Raw genomic sequence first — 15819 nt, forward strand, 5'->3', positions numbered from 1 at the left:
TTGGCAGAAGGAGCTTCCACAATAGAGAGTTTTCTATATTAATGAAATCACAGGTCATGCCCCAATCCCTATGTTTCAGGCACTGTCTAAGGTGCTGACAAAAATGAAATAATGTCTGCCCTCGAGGAACTTACATTCTACTGGGAGCATGTAATACAAACACAGGCAAACAAATCCAAAGTACACCTAAATAAATAACAAGAAGGGTGGGAAGAGCAATGACAACAAGAAAGGCCTTGTGAAGAACAGGAGATCCTAGCCAAGCCTTAAGGGGAACAAGGAACTCTAAAAGTTGAGATGAGAAGAAATATCATTCCAGATATAGGGACAGCCTGTGCAAAGGCATACAGGCAGGGGGTAGAATGTCATGTAAAGCAGGTCATTTAGTTGGAACATAAAGTGTGTGAGGGCGAACAATGTCAATTAAATCTGGAAGGATGGGATGGAGCCAGATTGTGAAAATCGTTAAAAGACAGAGAAGAGCTTGTATTTTATTCTAGAGACAAAATGGAGGCACTGATGATTCTTAGAAAGGGAAGTGACATAGTTAGACTTGTGTTTTACAAATACTAATTTCAAAGCCATGTAGAGGATGAATTGAAGAATAAAAACACTATAAGCAGGAATATCAGTTACAAGCATAATGTAATAGTCCATGCAAGGGGTGATAAAATCTTCAGCTGGCATGGTAACCATGTGAATGAAGACAAGGGAAAGCCAGCCCCTCTACCTATGTTCTTGACACCTCCTCTGTGAGCTTGTCTGTTCAAATCATCTACTTTCTATTTATAATCTTCAATTTTTACATGCTGGCTCTTTGCCTATTGCTTACAAACACTCCTGGATCTCTCTCATCCTTAAAAAAATCTTTACATGACACTACCATCTCCTTAAGCTATCATCTTATATTTCTCTTCCTTTTTATTGCCAAACACTTAGAAAAAAGCACTCAATATTCCAGTCAAAGGTGACTACTTATGTGACATTCCTTCTCCTGACTCTTCATTTGTACAGGCCGCTCTCCATCATAGAATTCTCTGTCTCTTCACCTCTGCCTAGTAAACTTATTAGGTTCTTTAAAGAAAAGCTCAAGGTGCTATATTCTAAAGGAGGCCTTCTGTGATCTCTCCCAGTTGTTAGTACTTCCCCTCCTGCTCCTGAAATTACTTCGCATTTACTTTATATATTCTGACTTATATACATATTGTTTCCTAGCAATAGAACAGTTGCTCCTTGAGAGTAGGGATTGTTTGGGTTTTGTCTTTGTATCCCTAACACCAGGATAGCAAGGTACTCATACTTGATGCTCAACCAATTGTTGTTGAATTGAATTGAATTGAACTGAAGCAGTGATCACTGAGAACCATCATGGCCTCATAAAAAGTTTCCATAGTCAAACTCATCTCACTCCTGTTTTTGGTGGTGTTGCTAGGCTAGTAGACCAGGAGAATTTTGTCAATGCTCTTTACCTAGATTTTTAGGTAAGCTGATAGCTCCCCCTCTTTTCTTTGAAAGTTGGAGAGATGTGGTTCAAAATTTGTCTCTGATGCTTACTATGGGTATGACCTTAGGAAAGTTACTTTACCTCAATGGACCTCAGTTTCCTGATCTGTTAAATGAGAAGGTTGGACCAGGTGACCTCTGAGGTCTCTACTAGCTTTAGGTCTACAATCCTATCATTCAATGATCCTTGATTTATTTTATCTGTAGATATGTATCCTCTTAGTAAAATATAATCTTCTCCTGGGCAGGAATTATCTCATTGTTGCATTTGTAACCCTAGTACCTAGCTCAGCACATAGTAGGTGCTTAATAAATGTTTGTTGATAAGACTAGGTCCCTGCCTTTATGAAGGTTACATTTGGGGGATATAATGATTATGTAGGGAAGCCAGGTGACACAGTGGATTGAGTGGCCCTGAATCAGGAAGATCTGAATTCAAATTTGACCTCAGAAACTTCCTAGGTGTGTGGCTCTGGGCAAGTCACTTCACTCTGTTTGCCTCAGTTTCCTCACCTGTGAACTATGCTGGAGAAGAAAATAGCAAACTACTCCAGTATCTTTGCCAAGAAAACCCCAAATGAGGTCACAAAGAGCTGGATTCTACTGAAAAATAACTGAATAACAACAAAAATATTTAATAATCATAATACAGAAATAAAATAAGAGAATAGCAAATAGGAGTACAAACAAAAGTTTTGGAGTGAGTTCTGCCCTTCCCTTATTTAGCATGTGACCCCCAGCAAGACCTGGAATCTGAGAAAAAGGACCTAGTCTAATCACAGAGTCACAGATCAACAGAATCTCAGAGTTGGAAGGCACATTTAATCCTACTCAGAATCCTGTCCCCAACATATCTGACAAGTGGTTGTCCAGGCTTTGCTTGAATACCTTCAGCCAGAAGGAACCGATTACTTTCCAAAGTAGCCCTTTCTACTTTTGGAGAGATCTAATCACTAGGAAGCTTTTCCTTAAATCAGAATTAAATCTGTTTCTGCAATTTCTACTTGCTGCTTTTAGTTCTGCCCCTCTAGGGCCAACCAGAAGAAATCTAATCCTTTCACGTGTCAGCCTTTAGAATACTTGAAAACAGCTCTCACCCAAGTCTTCTTGTGTCCAGGCTAGGTAATCATGAGTTCCTCCAACTGATCCTCACATGACATTAATTTTAGCGTTCTAGTTACCCTCTACTAGATGCTGTCTAGCTTACTAAAGGTCTTCCTAAAATGGGGCACCCAGAACTAAATAAGATATTCCTGATGAGATCTGCTTAGAACATAATTCAGTCTTGATCATTATGACTTTCTTCATGAAGCCTAAAATTGTGTTATCTTCACTGACTGCCATGTCATACTGGCAAATCTTTCTCATCTTAGAGTCCACTAACTTCCCCCCTGCCAATATTTTCCCCACAAATTGCTACCTAGCCATACCTGTCACCTTCATTTTTGATTTGTGAACTTGATTTTTATAACTCAATATAAACTTTACATTTTCCTATTTAATTTCATTTTGAAAATTTTGGCTGAAATTTGTAAGCCTGACATGATCTTTTGACAGGATTCTGCCTCCTCCCTCTCATTAGTATACTACCCCTCCAAGCTTTGTGCCATATACAAATTTGATGAGCATATAATTTAAGACTTTATCCAAATCAGTGGTTAAATAGCACAGGGTCAAGGCCAGGTTCTCTGGGTTATTCCTCTTAGAGACTTCTTCCCAAGTTGACAGAAAACATTAGAGTGAATACTCTCCTAATCTAGCTATTCAAGTAGTTCTGAATCTACCTACTATTTTCTAGACCACACCTCTTCATCTTATTCACAAGAATAGCATGGGAGAGTTTGTCAAATGTTTAATAAAACTTAGATAAACTCTACTTTTATAGTATTCCTCAAACCCAGCAGGCCAGTAACTCAGTAGAAAAAAGGAAATTAGGTTTGTCTGGTATGAAATGTTTTTGATGAAGCCATGCTAGCTCTTCGGGATCACCTCAACCTTTTCTAGACTCAGGTTCTTTTAGGACTGCAATCTCCAAACGCTGAGTCAGCAAAATTAGAGTCTGCTTTTGGCAGCCCAAACCAGGAAGACAGATAAATTCTGTGAATGTTCAATTCAATTGCCTCTCCTTGGGTCTGGGAACGCAAAAGCAGGACAGAGAGTCATGGAGCTTACATTCCATTAGGAGATATAACAGGAATCCCCAGGGGAATAACCTTGACTCTAGTTTATCTTTAGGAGCAGACCTCTAAATAAAACTGTTTAAACAAGGTGCCTAATCCTCTTTTATTTCAGAGCCCAAATGTTTGCCATATTGAATTTCCCTTACCTCTTCAACATCATACGGCACCTAATAGGGCAACTACTTGTTCTAGGTAATTGGGATGGAGGGAAGTCCGTGCTTAGAGAGGATGGCATTTGGTCTAGTAGCTTAAGACCGAGGGAAAGAGGTACTTATACAAGATACCTCAGCACCCTCAAAAAGAATGCAGGGGTGTGAGTATGGGGGGGGGGAAGGGAACACATAAATAAAAAGAAAAGCATTAACTCTTTCTCTTCTAGTAACCGCTGAACTGCTATTCTAACAGTCCAGGGAAGCATGGAATCCATTAGACATCCTCTAGAGTGAGCCAAACAGGGAGGTTGGGGCCACTGACCTTGATCAGAGAGATGGTGGTGTAGTGTAAGCAGAGGAAGGGGGGGATGTGTGTGCGTTGGGGTGTTGGTGCCAGTGCATCAAGGAGAACCAATCACTGGCGACTCCCGCTCCCCCCCCCCCGCCTCTTAAGAGCCTTAGACGCTTCCCTAAAGAGCTGGAGCGTGCTCCCTGGCTTCCTTTCTGCTGCAGGTTTAGGCGCAGCGCCTACGGGGGCACAGCTGGCGCCGTGTGCCTTATGCGCCCAGGCTCCTCGTGCCAAGTACTGCGTCCTACCCCGCATCTCACCGCCTGGCGATTCTATGGGGGCGGCTTCCTGATTGGAGAAGTGGCAAGGGCGGCATGTGGCTCCTTAGGGGAGATCTACCGGGAAAACAGTAGATAGAGAGTGAGGAGGAAAGGGCAGAGCGTGTGTGTGTGTGTGCGTGTGTGTGTGTGTGTGGTGTTCAGTCGGGTTTTCCACTCAATTGATTTTCAGTTGGCATTAAGTGGGCAGGATACGCCACAAAGCGAAGGCGAAACCGTCCCCTCACAAGCCAGGCACATCTTGTCTAATTAAAAATAAACAAGAAAACTTCATACCCACGTTAGGACGCAAGGAGACGATTCCCTCTCTTCCCCTAAAGAATATCCCAAACCCAAGTGAACCTACATTGCTGACTTTTCGCCCCTTAAAAGATTCATTGCTCTAACTGCCAGAAGCTGCCTTGGAGTAGAACTCCTACCTCAGGCAACGCGAGCTGTTGGGGTGGTGGAGAACGTGTTGGGTGGGTGCAGGGAAGGAGGAGAGGGAGTTTCGTGGGGAAAGGAAGAGAGAGGGGAAGTAGAAGAAGGGAAGTATACCAGTAATGCATCACACAGTGACTAAAAGACTCATTGCGGAACGGACACATCTATACAAGCATCCACATACATAAAAGCCACCAAGGATCCTGCTAGCCTTGAGTGCTACAGCCTGCATTGCGTCGAAAGTGGTCATTTGCAATGTTAAATCCCCTGGGAAGGTCGCAGCTGGGTAGTTTCGCGTGTTCGGGGCTCTGAATTGTGATGGGCTAGGGAGGGAGAGGGGGAGGTTCTGGGGGGGTGTTTGTTGGAGGAGGAGAAGGATGGCTGACAAGGGTGAGAAACTCCCTCTTCTGCACCCCCCCATCCCCCGCCCACTTCTCTATCCTCCAGCTCCTTCCTCCTCCCCCTCCCCATCCCACGACCCTGGCGGGCCAATCCCCGCTCCGCACCAGAGGCGCCTCCTCGGGTTTCTGCTGATCTTGCAGGGTCCAGAAATGGACCGCGCCGCCGCTCTGCCGTTGCTACCGCCGCGGCTGCTGTCACTACCGCAATAGTCCCGCTCGACTCCGAGGCTTCCCAAACCCCAGGTGTCCAGCGGAGCTTCCTGGAGGACTAAGCTAGCGAGAGGCGGGGTGGAGGTGCTTGGAGTAGCTATGTAGATCCCGGGCGGCTCTCTCCTGCCGCCCACAGCCTGGATCCATCCCTCTAGAAGCGAAGCAGAGACTCCTGGAGTGCCAGAGAGAGCGATTTTTTTTTTTTAAATTTGAATTTTATTTTAATTCTAGGGATTTTTGTAGAGGTACCCCTCCGCCCCACTCCCCTCCCCCTCCCACCCCTTTCCCTCTCCAGCAACCCTAGTAACTTGGAACTGGAGAGGGGTCTTCCTATCTTTCTTCCTTTCTGTATAGTCTTTCGAGTTGTTAGAAATGGGGGTGGGTATAAATATTTCGGCAGCAGCGGCCCTATAGAGCGATCTCGGCAAGGAGAGGAGCGCAGGAGGAGAGAGCTGGAGGCTGAGTTTGTCACTGCGCCTTTTGGATGCTGCTGTTGCTACCGCCGCCGCCAAGGAGACTTGCCGCATTCCAACAGGAACTCTTCTCCCGACTCAACATCGCCACTGACGCCTGCCCAGACACCCCTCCAGGTAAGACGAGAAGCCCGGTAGGGCTCCGCCATTCGGGGGCTGGCTGCACGAATCAGAGTAGGGAGGGTGAGGGGGAGCGGGGCGTGAGAACCCTGGATCTCTGGTAGCCCCCGCCTTCGGGCTCAGTTGTTAATGAAGTTGTAAACAGATCGGCTATAGGGGAATGGGGGAGGTGGGCAGGAGAAACCAGAAAACTTGAAGTAAGTGAGAGAGAGAGAGAGAGAGAGAGAGAGAGAGAGAGAGAGAGAGAGAGAGAGAGAGAGAGAGAGAGAGAGAGAGAGAGAGAGAGAGAGAGAGACAGAGAGAGAGATTGCCTTAGCTATGTCTGGTGCTTTCCAATACAGGAAAGGTAGATAGATGTATGTGCTTTTGCAGTTTCTATAGATGCGTTCCGTCTGAATGTTTTTGATTTTTTTTTTATACTTCCCTATCACTTTCTATTTTTCTGCAGCATCCATCGATCGCCCTGGTGGGAGCTTAAAAAGCAGCAGAAGAGGGGTAGGAGGGAGGATAGACCAGAGAAAGAGGGAGAAATGGAAGGCAGGGGAGTCTGCTGAGCTGACACTGCACCCAGTCCTGTTTTTATGACGATTTAGGGCGGGGGTAAAAGGGTGACCCCCTCCCCCAAATGCAATGTCGAAGTTTGCCAGAACAGCATTACCTTGAGAGGAAAGAAAAACAACACCCCCCTCCCCACAGCAGAACAGGAGCCACGTGCTGCTGGAAAGGGGGATTCCAATTTGGGAAAAAATTAGGTGGGGGTGAGAGTAGATCGATAGAGCCCAGATTCGTTTCCTTCCTACCTTTGGGCTATTCTCCCTAAGGGGTGGAGGATTCAAACACTCTAGGTGGGGGGTGGGGGGCATTTGGTTACCCTCTCCCCCCCCTCCTTCCAACAACTTCACCACCCCAGTCCACCCTCTCTGCTCCACACCCTTCCACCCAGCTTAGACCATGACGGTGATGTCCGGAGAGAACGTGGAGGAGGCTTCTGCCGCCCAGGGCCATCCCCAAGACATCAGCTATCCCAGGCCAGCAGACCATGACGACCATGACTGCTGTGAAAGGGTGGTGATCAACATCTCTGGGCTGCGTTTTGAGACACAACTTAAGACCCTGGCACAGTTCCCCAACACACTGTTGGGGAATCCCAAGAAACGCATGCGCTACTTCGACCCCCTGAGAAATGAGTATTTTTTTGACCGCAACAGGCCCAGCTTTGATGCCATCCTCTATTATTACCAGTCTGGAGGGCGCCTGCGTAGACCTGTCAATGTGCCCCTGGACATGTTCTCTGAGGAGATCAAGTTTTATGAGTTGGGTGAGGAGGCCATGGAGAAGTTCCGAGAGGATGAAGGTTTCATCAAGGAGGAAGAGCGCCCATTGCCAGAGAAGGAGTACCAGCGCCAGGTGTGGCTCCTCTTTGAGTATCCTGAGAGCTCTGGGCCTGCACGGGTCATTGCGATTGTCTCAGTCATGGTAATCCTGATCTCTATAGTTATTTTCTGCCTGGAGACCCTGCCTGAGCTAAAAGAAGAAAGGGAATTCAGCACCTTTCAACCAAGTGACAACACCACAATCTACTACAAATCTAACATTTTCACAGATCCCTTCTTCATCGTGGAAACATTATGCATCATCTGGTTTTCCTTTGAGCTCGTGGTACGCTTCTTTGCCTGTCCCAGCAAAACAGATTTCTTCAAGAACATCATGAATTTCATTGACATCGTGGCCATCATCCCCTACTTCATTACCCTGGGCACTGAAATGGCAGAGCAGGAGGGCAACCAGAAGGGTGAGCAGGCTACTTCACTGGCCATCTTAAGAGTCATCCGATTGGTAAGGGTCTTTAGAATCTTCAAACTGTCCCGCCATTCCAAGGGTCTCCAGATCCTAGGTCAGACTCTCAAGGCTAGCATGAGAGAGCTAGGTTTGCTCATCTTTTTCCTTTTCATTGGGGTTATCTTGTTTTCTAGTGCTGTATACTTTGCAGAGGCAGAAGACGCTGAGTCTCACTTCTCAAGCATCCCCGACGCTTTCTGGTGGGCTGTGGTGTCCATGACCACTGTAGGATACGGTGACATGTACCCTGTGACAATTGGAGGCAAGATCGTGGGCTCCTTGTGTGCCATCGCTGGTGTGCTGACAATTGCCCTGCCTGTACCTGTCATTGTGTCCAATTTCAACTATTTCTACCACCGAGAAACTGAAGGGGAAGAGCAGGCTCAGTTGCTCCATGTTAGTTCCCCTAACTTAGCCTCTGATAGCGACCTGAGTCGCCGTAGCTCCTCTACTATCAGCAAATCTGAATACATGGAAATTGAAGAGGATATGAATAATAGTATAGCCCACTATAGACAGGCTAATATCAGAACTGGCAACTGCACTACAGCTAACCAAAACTGTGTTAACAAGAGCAAGCTCCTGACGGATGTTTAAAAAAAAATTAAAAACATAACACACACACACACATATACACACACAAATTCCACTTAGCAACTTGAAAGACTTAACAGAAAAAAAAAAACACACCTCAAACAACAATAATAACAAAAAAACCTAGTGACCTGTGTCACACTCTGTAGATACTTTACTAAATAGTCTTTGAATGCTCTATTGACCTGTAAATGCATTCTTGCATTGCAGATTTTTTGGCTCCGCGAACCAGAAGCTTTCAGGATCCATAAAAATACTATTTTCATTTTATTTTAAAAAGTGAAAGAAAAAGAAAGGGTATTTTCCATAACTGGTAAAAAAAAATGAACAGTCTTTGAACTAGCCTAGGTAAAATAAGACTCATATGCTTCTCTATATTGAAATGTTTTTCATCCCTCTGCTTAACTTAATTTTAAAGAAATATTTAAAAACAGATGATCACTTAGAAATATAAAAATGAAATATGCATGGGACTCCAATTAAAAATCTCTGCAAAATGCACACTGACAGTGTATCAAAGAAAGTGCATCAGCTATTTATACATATAAGACATATGTATAAATGAATTGACCAAAAAGCATAGTGAATATTGGCCGTTTTTATTTGAATCAGCTGAAGTGTATCTATCCTCTTGAAAAATCAATAAGTCATGAATGGGCCCTATAGCACCTTATAAGTATAATATTGGGCCTGATCTCTAATGATCTCCCTCTTTGCCCATTCTCCTTCTTACTCAAGCCAAGATTTTTTTTTTTAGGAAAAAAAATCAATTCAGACATCTGCAATGCTGCTAAGTTTTCTTAACTGCAGATGAACTACATATAAGGTTTTTTTTCTTCCCCTGTTAGAGCTCCTTGTCCCTTCACTTAAAAGAACCGGATGCAAAACTTTTGTCCCCCCTCCCCACCTTTGTTGCAAGAGAACAAATGGAGTTTACTGTAAGCATGTTTGAATTTGACACTATTTATTTTATAATCGCATGCGGGGATCATTACCTCAAACAATAAGGGATAAGCTATCTTTTGAACTATTCTAAAAATAGGCCCTTTTTCATTTTCATTCACCAAAAGTGCACTCCTTAATTTATTACCTGTTTTATTAGTAATTTAAAGCACTGTATTTAAGTGCATATGTTAGTCAAATGGGAACAATACTTTTTTTGGAGCTCAAAGCATGTTCTATTATTCCGCATCATGGCCTATTTGACTAAGGTGTAACTTGAATTCATTAATGCATGATTTCAGTAAGAAAAAAAATAAATAAAAAAAAGTTTATGATAAGAAGGGCCCAAACAAAGTGAAGGGAGAGGAGGACTCAGTGAATTTTCCTGCCTTTGCTCAGGGAAATGTTTGGTTTCTGTCCAGGAATTATCAGAAAGAGGATAAAATATTCCCATCCCTTAAAGGGAAAGTATATGGAAAAAATAAAAAGCTATCAAGTTATATATAGCAACACCTAAGAAACAATATCCTCTATAGCTAAAGACAAAAACAAACAAACAAAACAAAAAATGGTGCAATACTGCATGCTTTTTGGTGCATTCTTAGAATGTAAATGAAACTCTTTATCTAATGTGCGCATCCAAATTAGAGATGATTTCTTTTTGCAGTTATGATTTGAAGTCTTTAGAGACTTTGGTACTCCCTTTGAGAACTTACTGAAGAAAATCAATTTATTTAAATAGTTGCTTAGTGCCTTTATCCTGCACCCACTGAATTGCAGAAAGTGCCTCCATTAAAACAGCTGCAAAGTTAAAGAGGGGTAAGAGGGGAGGAGCTGGGGCATCTTTTTTTTTTTATTTTTCCACCTTCACCACCTTCCCTCCTTCACTGTTCACTCCCTCCTCCCCACCTCCACTAATATGAGAAGATCACACCATACTGACCCCTGGAAAGAGAAGACAACAGGGACAATGATGTACGGCGTCATCAATGAGCTTGTTTCCCTTTGGTAGTCTGATGTTGACAGTGACCTGAGGCCTGAGACCCAGCTTCAGAATGAACATGGACAACGGACTCAATCTCTCCTTCTTCTTCTTCCAAAAACAGAGAAATGCTTTGGTATTTGGACTCCTGCCAGAGTCCCTGTGAAGTTCTAGTGTCTCCTCAGATCATGTACAGGTACTTTGCTCTTCCATGCCTCTCATATTCCCCTCCTACTCTTACTCCTCTGTTATTCTGGAATCCAGAATAACTCAGTAAAAAACCTTAATTTTCTAATTAAATTTTTTTTCTTTCTACCCTCTTTTTATCTGTATGTCCCCACCTCTGTTAACTGAAAACTTTACAACCCCTGCCCCAATCACCAACCCCAGAGAGTGGTGGTCTGCTTATGGACCAGCTAAAGGAAGGAAATGCATAGGTCCTTGGAGACAAACAGCTGTCACTTAACTGAGAGGCACTCACAAATCTTTAAGGACACACAGGTGGGGATGGAGCTTCATTTGAATTTAGCATGAGGCTGCCTGCTGCTGACCACTTCCTTCTTCTCTCCTGCTTTGTATAGGGATCTCTCCCCTTCCTTTCTCCCTTCTGCCCTTCCCTCCTCTCTAGGCAGTACAGTAAGGCACTTAACACAATATAATCGTGCACAAGGCTTACTTGCTGAGCTAAAGCAAAATAATTTAGACATTTTCTTTGCTTGTTTGGCTTCTATGAGCCTGAAGGATGGATACAAACAGACACACCCTATGTGAAGAGAGACCAAAAGAACGTGACCTTCCTGTGATAATTGGAAGGCATCTGATTGTAGGATGGGAAACCTCTCCAGAACGAGCCTGTGGTGCTTCCTTTCCACTCTCCCCCCTTACCCCAACAGCCATTCATCACTCTCCCCTCCCCTCTAAAACTCCCTGCTTAGGGGAGGAAAACAAGCCACCCTCAAAAACAACTACAAAACAACCAAGAATGTTCCAATCCTTCATCTCCACTCAGAGGTCTAGAACGCACAACTTCCTGTGTTCAACTGCACTCAGTCAACAGCAATAATCCATTCAGTGCTGTGGGATGGATGCTGAAAAGACCAGCCAATAGGACCAAAGCAGAGGAGACTGACCGGCTACTAGGTGTCTCTAGTAGTTGGAAACCTTCACCTTAGCCTGTCCACTGGACTGATGACTCTGTGAATGTGTTAGAGGAGAAAGAGCTATGTGGATGGGTCTGTTGACCAGGGTTTGGGGTGAGTTCTAAAGAGTTTGGGGGTGGTATGGGGAGTCTGGATGTCCCTTGCCCATTCTTAATTCGTTTCCAGAATTCAACAAGGATGGCTTAAAGGATTATTTTGTGTAGTATAGGCATGCAAAGTTTGACAAAAGCTCTTATTCCTTGCACTACAACAGGGCTGAAATGTATTTGTAGACCTGAAGGTGCACTTAACAAAGCTGCCTGTTAAGGAATTGAATTAATACCCTTTGGCTTATTTGTTTATTTTTTGACTGGCTTTTGCCCTTTTCCTTTCCTTCCCCAGAGACTGATATGGCTCATGTTCTGAATACTGGTTTTCTCTAGGGAGAGAAAACTTCTGAAGGGCTGATGTGCACAAATCAGCCCTTCTAGAATTTAGGGGCCCTAGTTTAATAGGGTTAAATGTTGGTCCCTGCCAGTGCTGTTAGCGTACCAAGAAGCTCTGAAAGGAGCTAACTTAACTCGATAGATTTGAAGTGACCAAAGAAATTAAATCACCTCTGTCCTCGAATGTGTAGAAGACAGATTATAGCCATAAACCTTTTGTTATTTTTTTGACTTGCTGTGTCCCACCAAAAAAAAAGTTGATGTTATTAAATCAGTCATTCAGTTCCTTGGTAGTGGGTTAACCCAATGAAACCAAGTTAAGCAGCAGCAGTTTCTTGAAGTTATGGCTAATGGACAATCATTTCCTTAAAAAAGGAGTTTGTATAGACAGTTTAGTTCCCATTACAGTAGAGCTGAAGCACAAAGGGAAATTACTATCCTAACTCACTTAGAAGTAATAATCATCAGACATTAAGTGAGGGATGTGTTTCCTTAAGTAGAATTTTCGTTCCATTGTAGGAGAAAGGGCCTCTTTTATTTCATGTATCACATTCAGATTTTCCAAATAAGAGAAAACACATCTGAAGGAGGCAGGAAATAAAGGTCCTATCCCATGCCCCATTTATTGTGAGAGATCTAGAAACATATACTCATAATTTTAACTTCTTGTTTGGTCAATAGATAACTCAGTTGGGCAAAACAGAAAGAATGAAAGAAAGACTGAGCAGAAGGCAATTCTTCTTTCTCTTCTAGGAAAGGCATATTCTTGGGAGTGGTGAGAATTGGTGGGTGGTAACCATCCATTGTACAATTTGTTAGGAAGAATACAACTGCCAAACAATCAGTCTGAACTTTTTAAAGCAGGAAACTAAATCATGAGGAGTTTGGTATGTCAGGCCTGATTTTTTATTTTCATATGAAAGATAAATAAACATGAAATCAGGTATAATCTTTATTGGTTGGTGGCATCAGGAGGTAAATCCCATGTGCTGTTCAGACTATTTTGCTCATGTTTATGTTATAGAACTTTGAGATATAGGTACAATTTTTCTTCCTCATCACTCAGGCAATCTACCAAGAAAGAAATTTACACACTTCACTTTGCAAAGAAACAAGTGATGTGTTAATTAGCTACACCTCCTCATCTACCTTGAATGAGCTTCAGGGTTTAGGGTTTTGGTTTGAAACCCTAAATCTTTACTTAATATATAAGTATTTGGGATAAGAAACCATCTCCTCACACAGGTGAAACTACTATAGACTTTCCTGGGAGTGCCAGGACATCCACCAGGAGTTCTTAAGGAAGTCCTCCCGCCACAAGACTGTTAGTTTGAGTGATATCAGCCCTAGTTGCAGGGTGACTTTAATTGGGAGGCTGCTTGGGTTTTCCAAGACGCAGAACAGAAAGGGCAAAGAATGAAGTTTTGTGTCCCACAGTTACAAAACCTCAAACCCTTGAAACAATAAATAAGGGAAGGGAATTGGGAGAGGTGGGAAAGTTGGTGGGGGGAGGGGATAAGAAGGGATGAAATCCCATGTGTAATATGCCAGCTGAAAAGTTTTTCCTTTCCATTAACATGCAGAAGCACTTTTATTCTCTAATGCGCTGTTTGGAAATCGTGTATTCAACAGCTGCAGGTAGATAATATGGGCTGTATATGACATACCTCTGGTTTTAAAAATAAAGTATTAATCACCAAGGTTAAAATAGAAAATGAATAGTATTAATTTAAAGTGCACCATCAGGGCAACAAACCATTGAAGCTGACAAAGCAGTATTTTGCTTCCTGAGTTTGCAAATTGCTAACCTCATTTTCAGGTTACTGCTCATTTTCCCCTCTCCTCACAAAGCTCTTTGATTTGTCAGAGGACATTGAATGTTATGAGTTGAGAGCCTAACTGAAGTGCATAGTTTTCATCTATGCAATTTTCCTTGCTTCTGTCACTTTATTATCTGTTCATACTTGGCATCAATTAAAGATAATTTTTAAGGATCTTACCCTGGAACATCTTGACTGATTATTTGTCTTTAGTCCAGTTTATCTCTGTGGGATAGGTAGCTCAATATGGACAGCGATAGACCTTATTCACTTACTGTTCACTGATTGCTGGGGTCAGTACAGAATCACGAAGCACCTGTGCTCCCTTGGAGAAATTTGTAGTATTTCTGTTGAGTGGTGAACGCCCTTGAGGTTGAATGAAGGCACTGCTTGTAGGATTCTCCTTGGACTGAATCCAACCAGAAACAGTCCTGCATAAGGAATGGGGGAACCAAATCTGGTGAATGAAAAAGGAAATATGGCCCAAGCAAGTATGTAGTGGATTCCATTTCATGATCTGCTGTCGGACGTATACTTATGGTTTGTTGTTGCTGCTGTTTTGAGTTGATGGATTAAGCAGTGTTTTGAGAATTTGAAATAATAAAAAGGATATGGATTGACATCAGATGGGCCAGTGCAAATGAGTTTTCACAGGAATGTGTGGAAGGACAAGGTGACGTTAGCTATTTCTTTTATGATACCTTTCTCCCCTCCTTTGATGGGGGTCATGAGCTTGGTGTGACTTTTTTTTAACCATTGTCTATGACTGAGTGGTGGAAGTGATGACATTTCTTTTTGGTCGGTTGCCAGACTGAGACGTTGCTTCATTGCTTCTTTGTGAGGATGCTATTTTATTCTACTTCTGTTTTATTCTACTTCTTATGGATCATCAGTAAAGAAAGAGTTCAGGTGCTGTGTGCCTAGAACCAGTAGTACCATGACAGAACATTGGTGCATCCAGTGTTAAACCAGAAAGGCTTTTGTTGTGATATGTGGGAAAAAAATGTCACAGCTATCTCTTCTCTCTCTCTCTCTCTCTCTCTCTCTCTCTCTCTCTCTCTCTCTCTCTCTCAAAGCAGCAAGAGCAGCAAGGCCCCAGAAACTTCATTTGGGGGCTCACCCTACACTTTGTACAGATCTGGGCTTTCAGGTGTCACCAGGAAGCAGGCCAGATGAACAGTAAGCAGTAGGGGAGAGAGGATGGGTGTGAATTTTTCTGAGACTCAGAAGCCTTCTTAAAACAGCTGCAGTCAGAAGCAAATAACTACCACAGCCAAGGCTGGGGAGGGAGCCAGTAACTTTGCAGCTTACCCAGTCTTTGAAGGGAAAAAGAAGCCAAGCTAACTTTGAAGTAATGCAACCCTTGGAGTCGAGAGCAAGGAATAGACGTAATTTGGTCTCTGAGGGCTCAGTAATGAGAAGGATCATGGTGACTTCTTACAAGCAACTGAGAGCCTTAACCAAAGGGCAATTTAAATAAAGAGAGAGCAGGAAGGTCTGCTGGGAGGGGATGTGTTGCTGCTGTAAAATCACCTGCGATTATGAGAAAATATATATGGGACTTATAGTCAGAAAACAACCCTCTGTACCAACTCAGCCATGCAATCTTCCCAGAAAGTAGGATGCTGAAAATGTTAGAAGTTCTTCATTGTTTAACTTTTACTCTGATGCTAAGAGAGGGAAAATGGGTGAGTTAGGTAGTTTTCAAGCCCTGGCAATGATCTCTGGATCTCTTAACATTTCTCTTTTTTTCAGCCTCAGTCCCTTTCCTCAAACACTCATTCATCTTTCTTTCTTCTTCTCCTTAAGCTTCAAGTAATCAGAGATGGCTGAAGTAAAAAATGTGAAGTGTTATGATTGTATTGGGTCTCCTCATTGCTTTTTTCAGCATCCCCTCTCTCCTGGGACCTATGATCCCCCTCACTCATGTTGGGGAGCAAAGCAATTTGATGATCTCACTCTAAAGAG

At 43.1% G+C, this 15819-nt stretch overlaps 1 protein-coding gene across 1 annotated transcript; it reads left to right on the plus strand.

Annotated features, from left to right (window-relative positions):
- Positions 1-5404: 5404 nt before the first annotated feature.
- Positions 5405-14030, plus strand: KCNA1 (potassium voltage-gated channel subfamily A member 1). The gene is made up of 2 exons (XM_020994400.2): positions 5405-6086; positions 6538-14030. Exon 2 carries the CDS (start codon positions 7041-7043, stop codon positions 8523-8525), a length of 1485 nt encoding a protein of 494 aa, XP_020850059.1. The 5' UTR covers positions 5405-6086; positions 6538-7040; the 3' UTR covers positions 8526-14030.
- Positions 14031-15819: the final 1789 nt, after the last annotated feature.

Source organism: Phascolarctos cinereus, unplaced genomic scaffold (genome assembly GCF_003287225.1).
Source record: "Phascolarctos cinereus isolate Bilbo 61053 unplaced genomic scaffold, phaCin_HiC Scaffold_1;HRSCAF=81, whole genome shotgun sequence".
Lineage (NCBI taxonomy): Eukaryota > Metazoa > Chordata > Mammalia > Diprotodontia > Phascolarctidae > Phascolarctos > Phascolarctos cinereus.

Bases quoted from the DNA above. Each gene is read 5' to 3' on its own strand.
- KCNA1 (XM_020994400.2), top strand. From the start codon at position 7,041: ATGACGGTGATGTCCGGAGAGAACGTGGAGGAGGCTTCTGCCGCCCAG.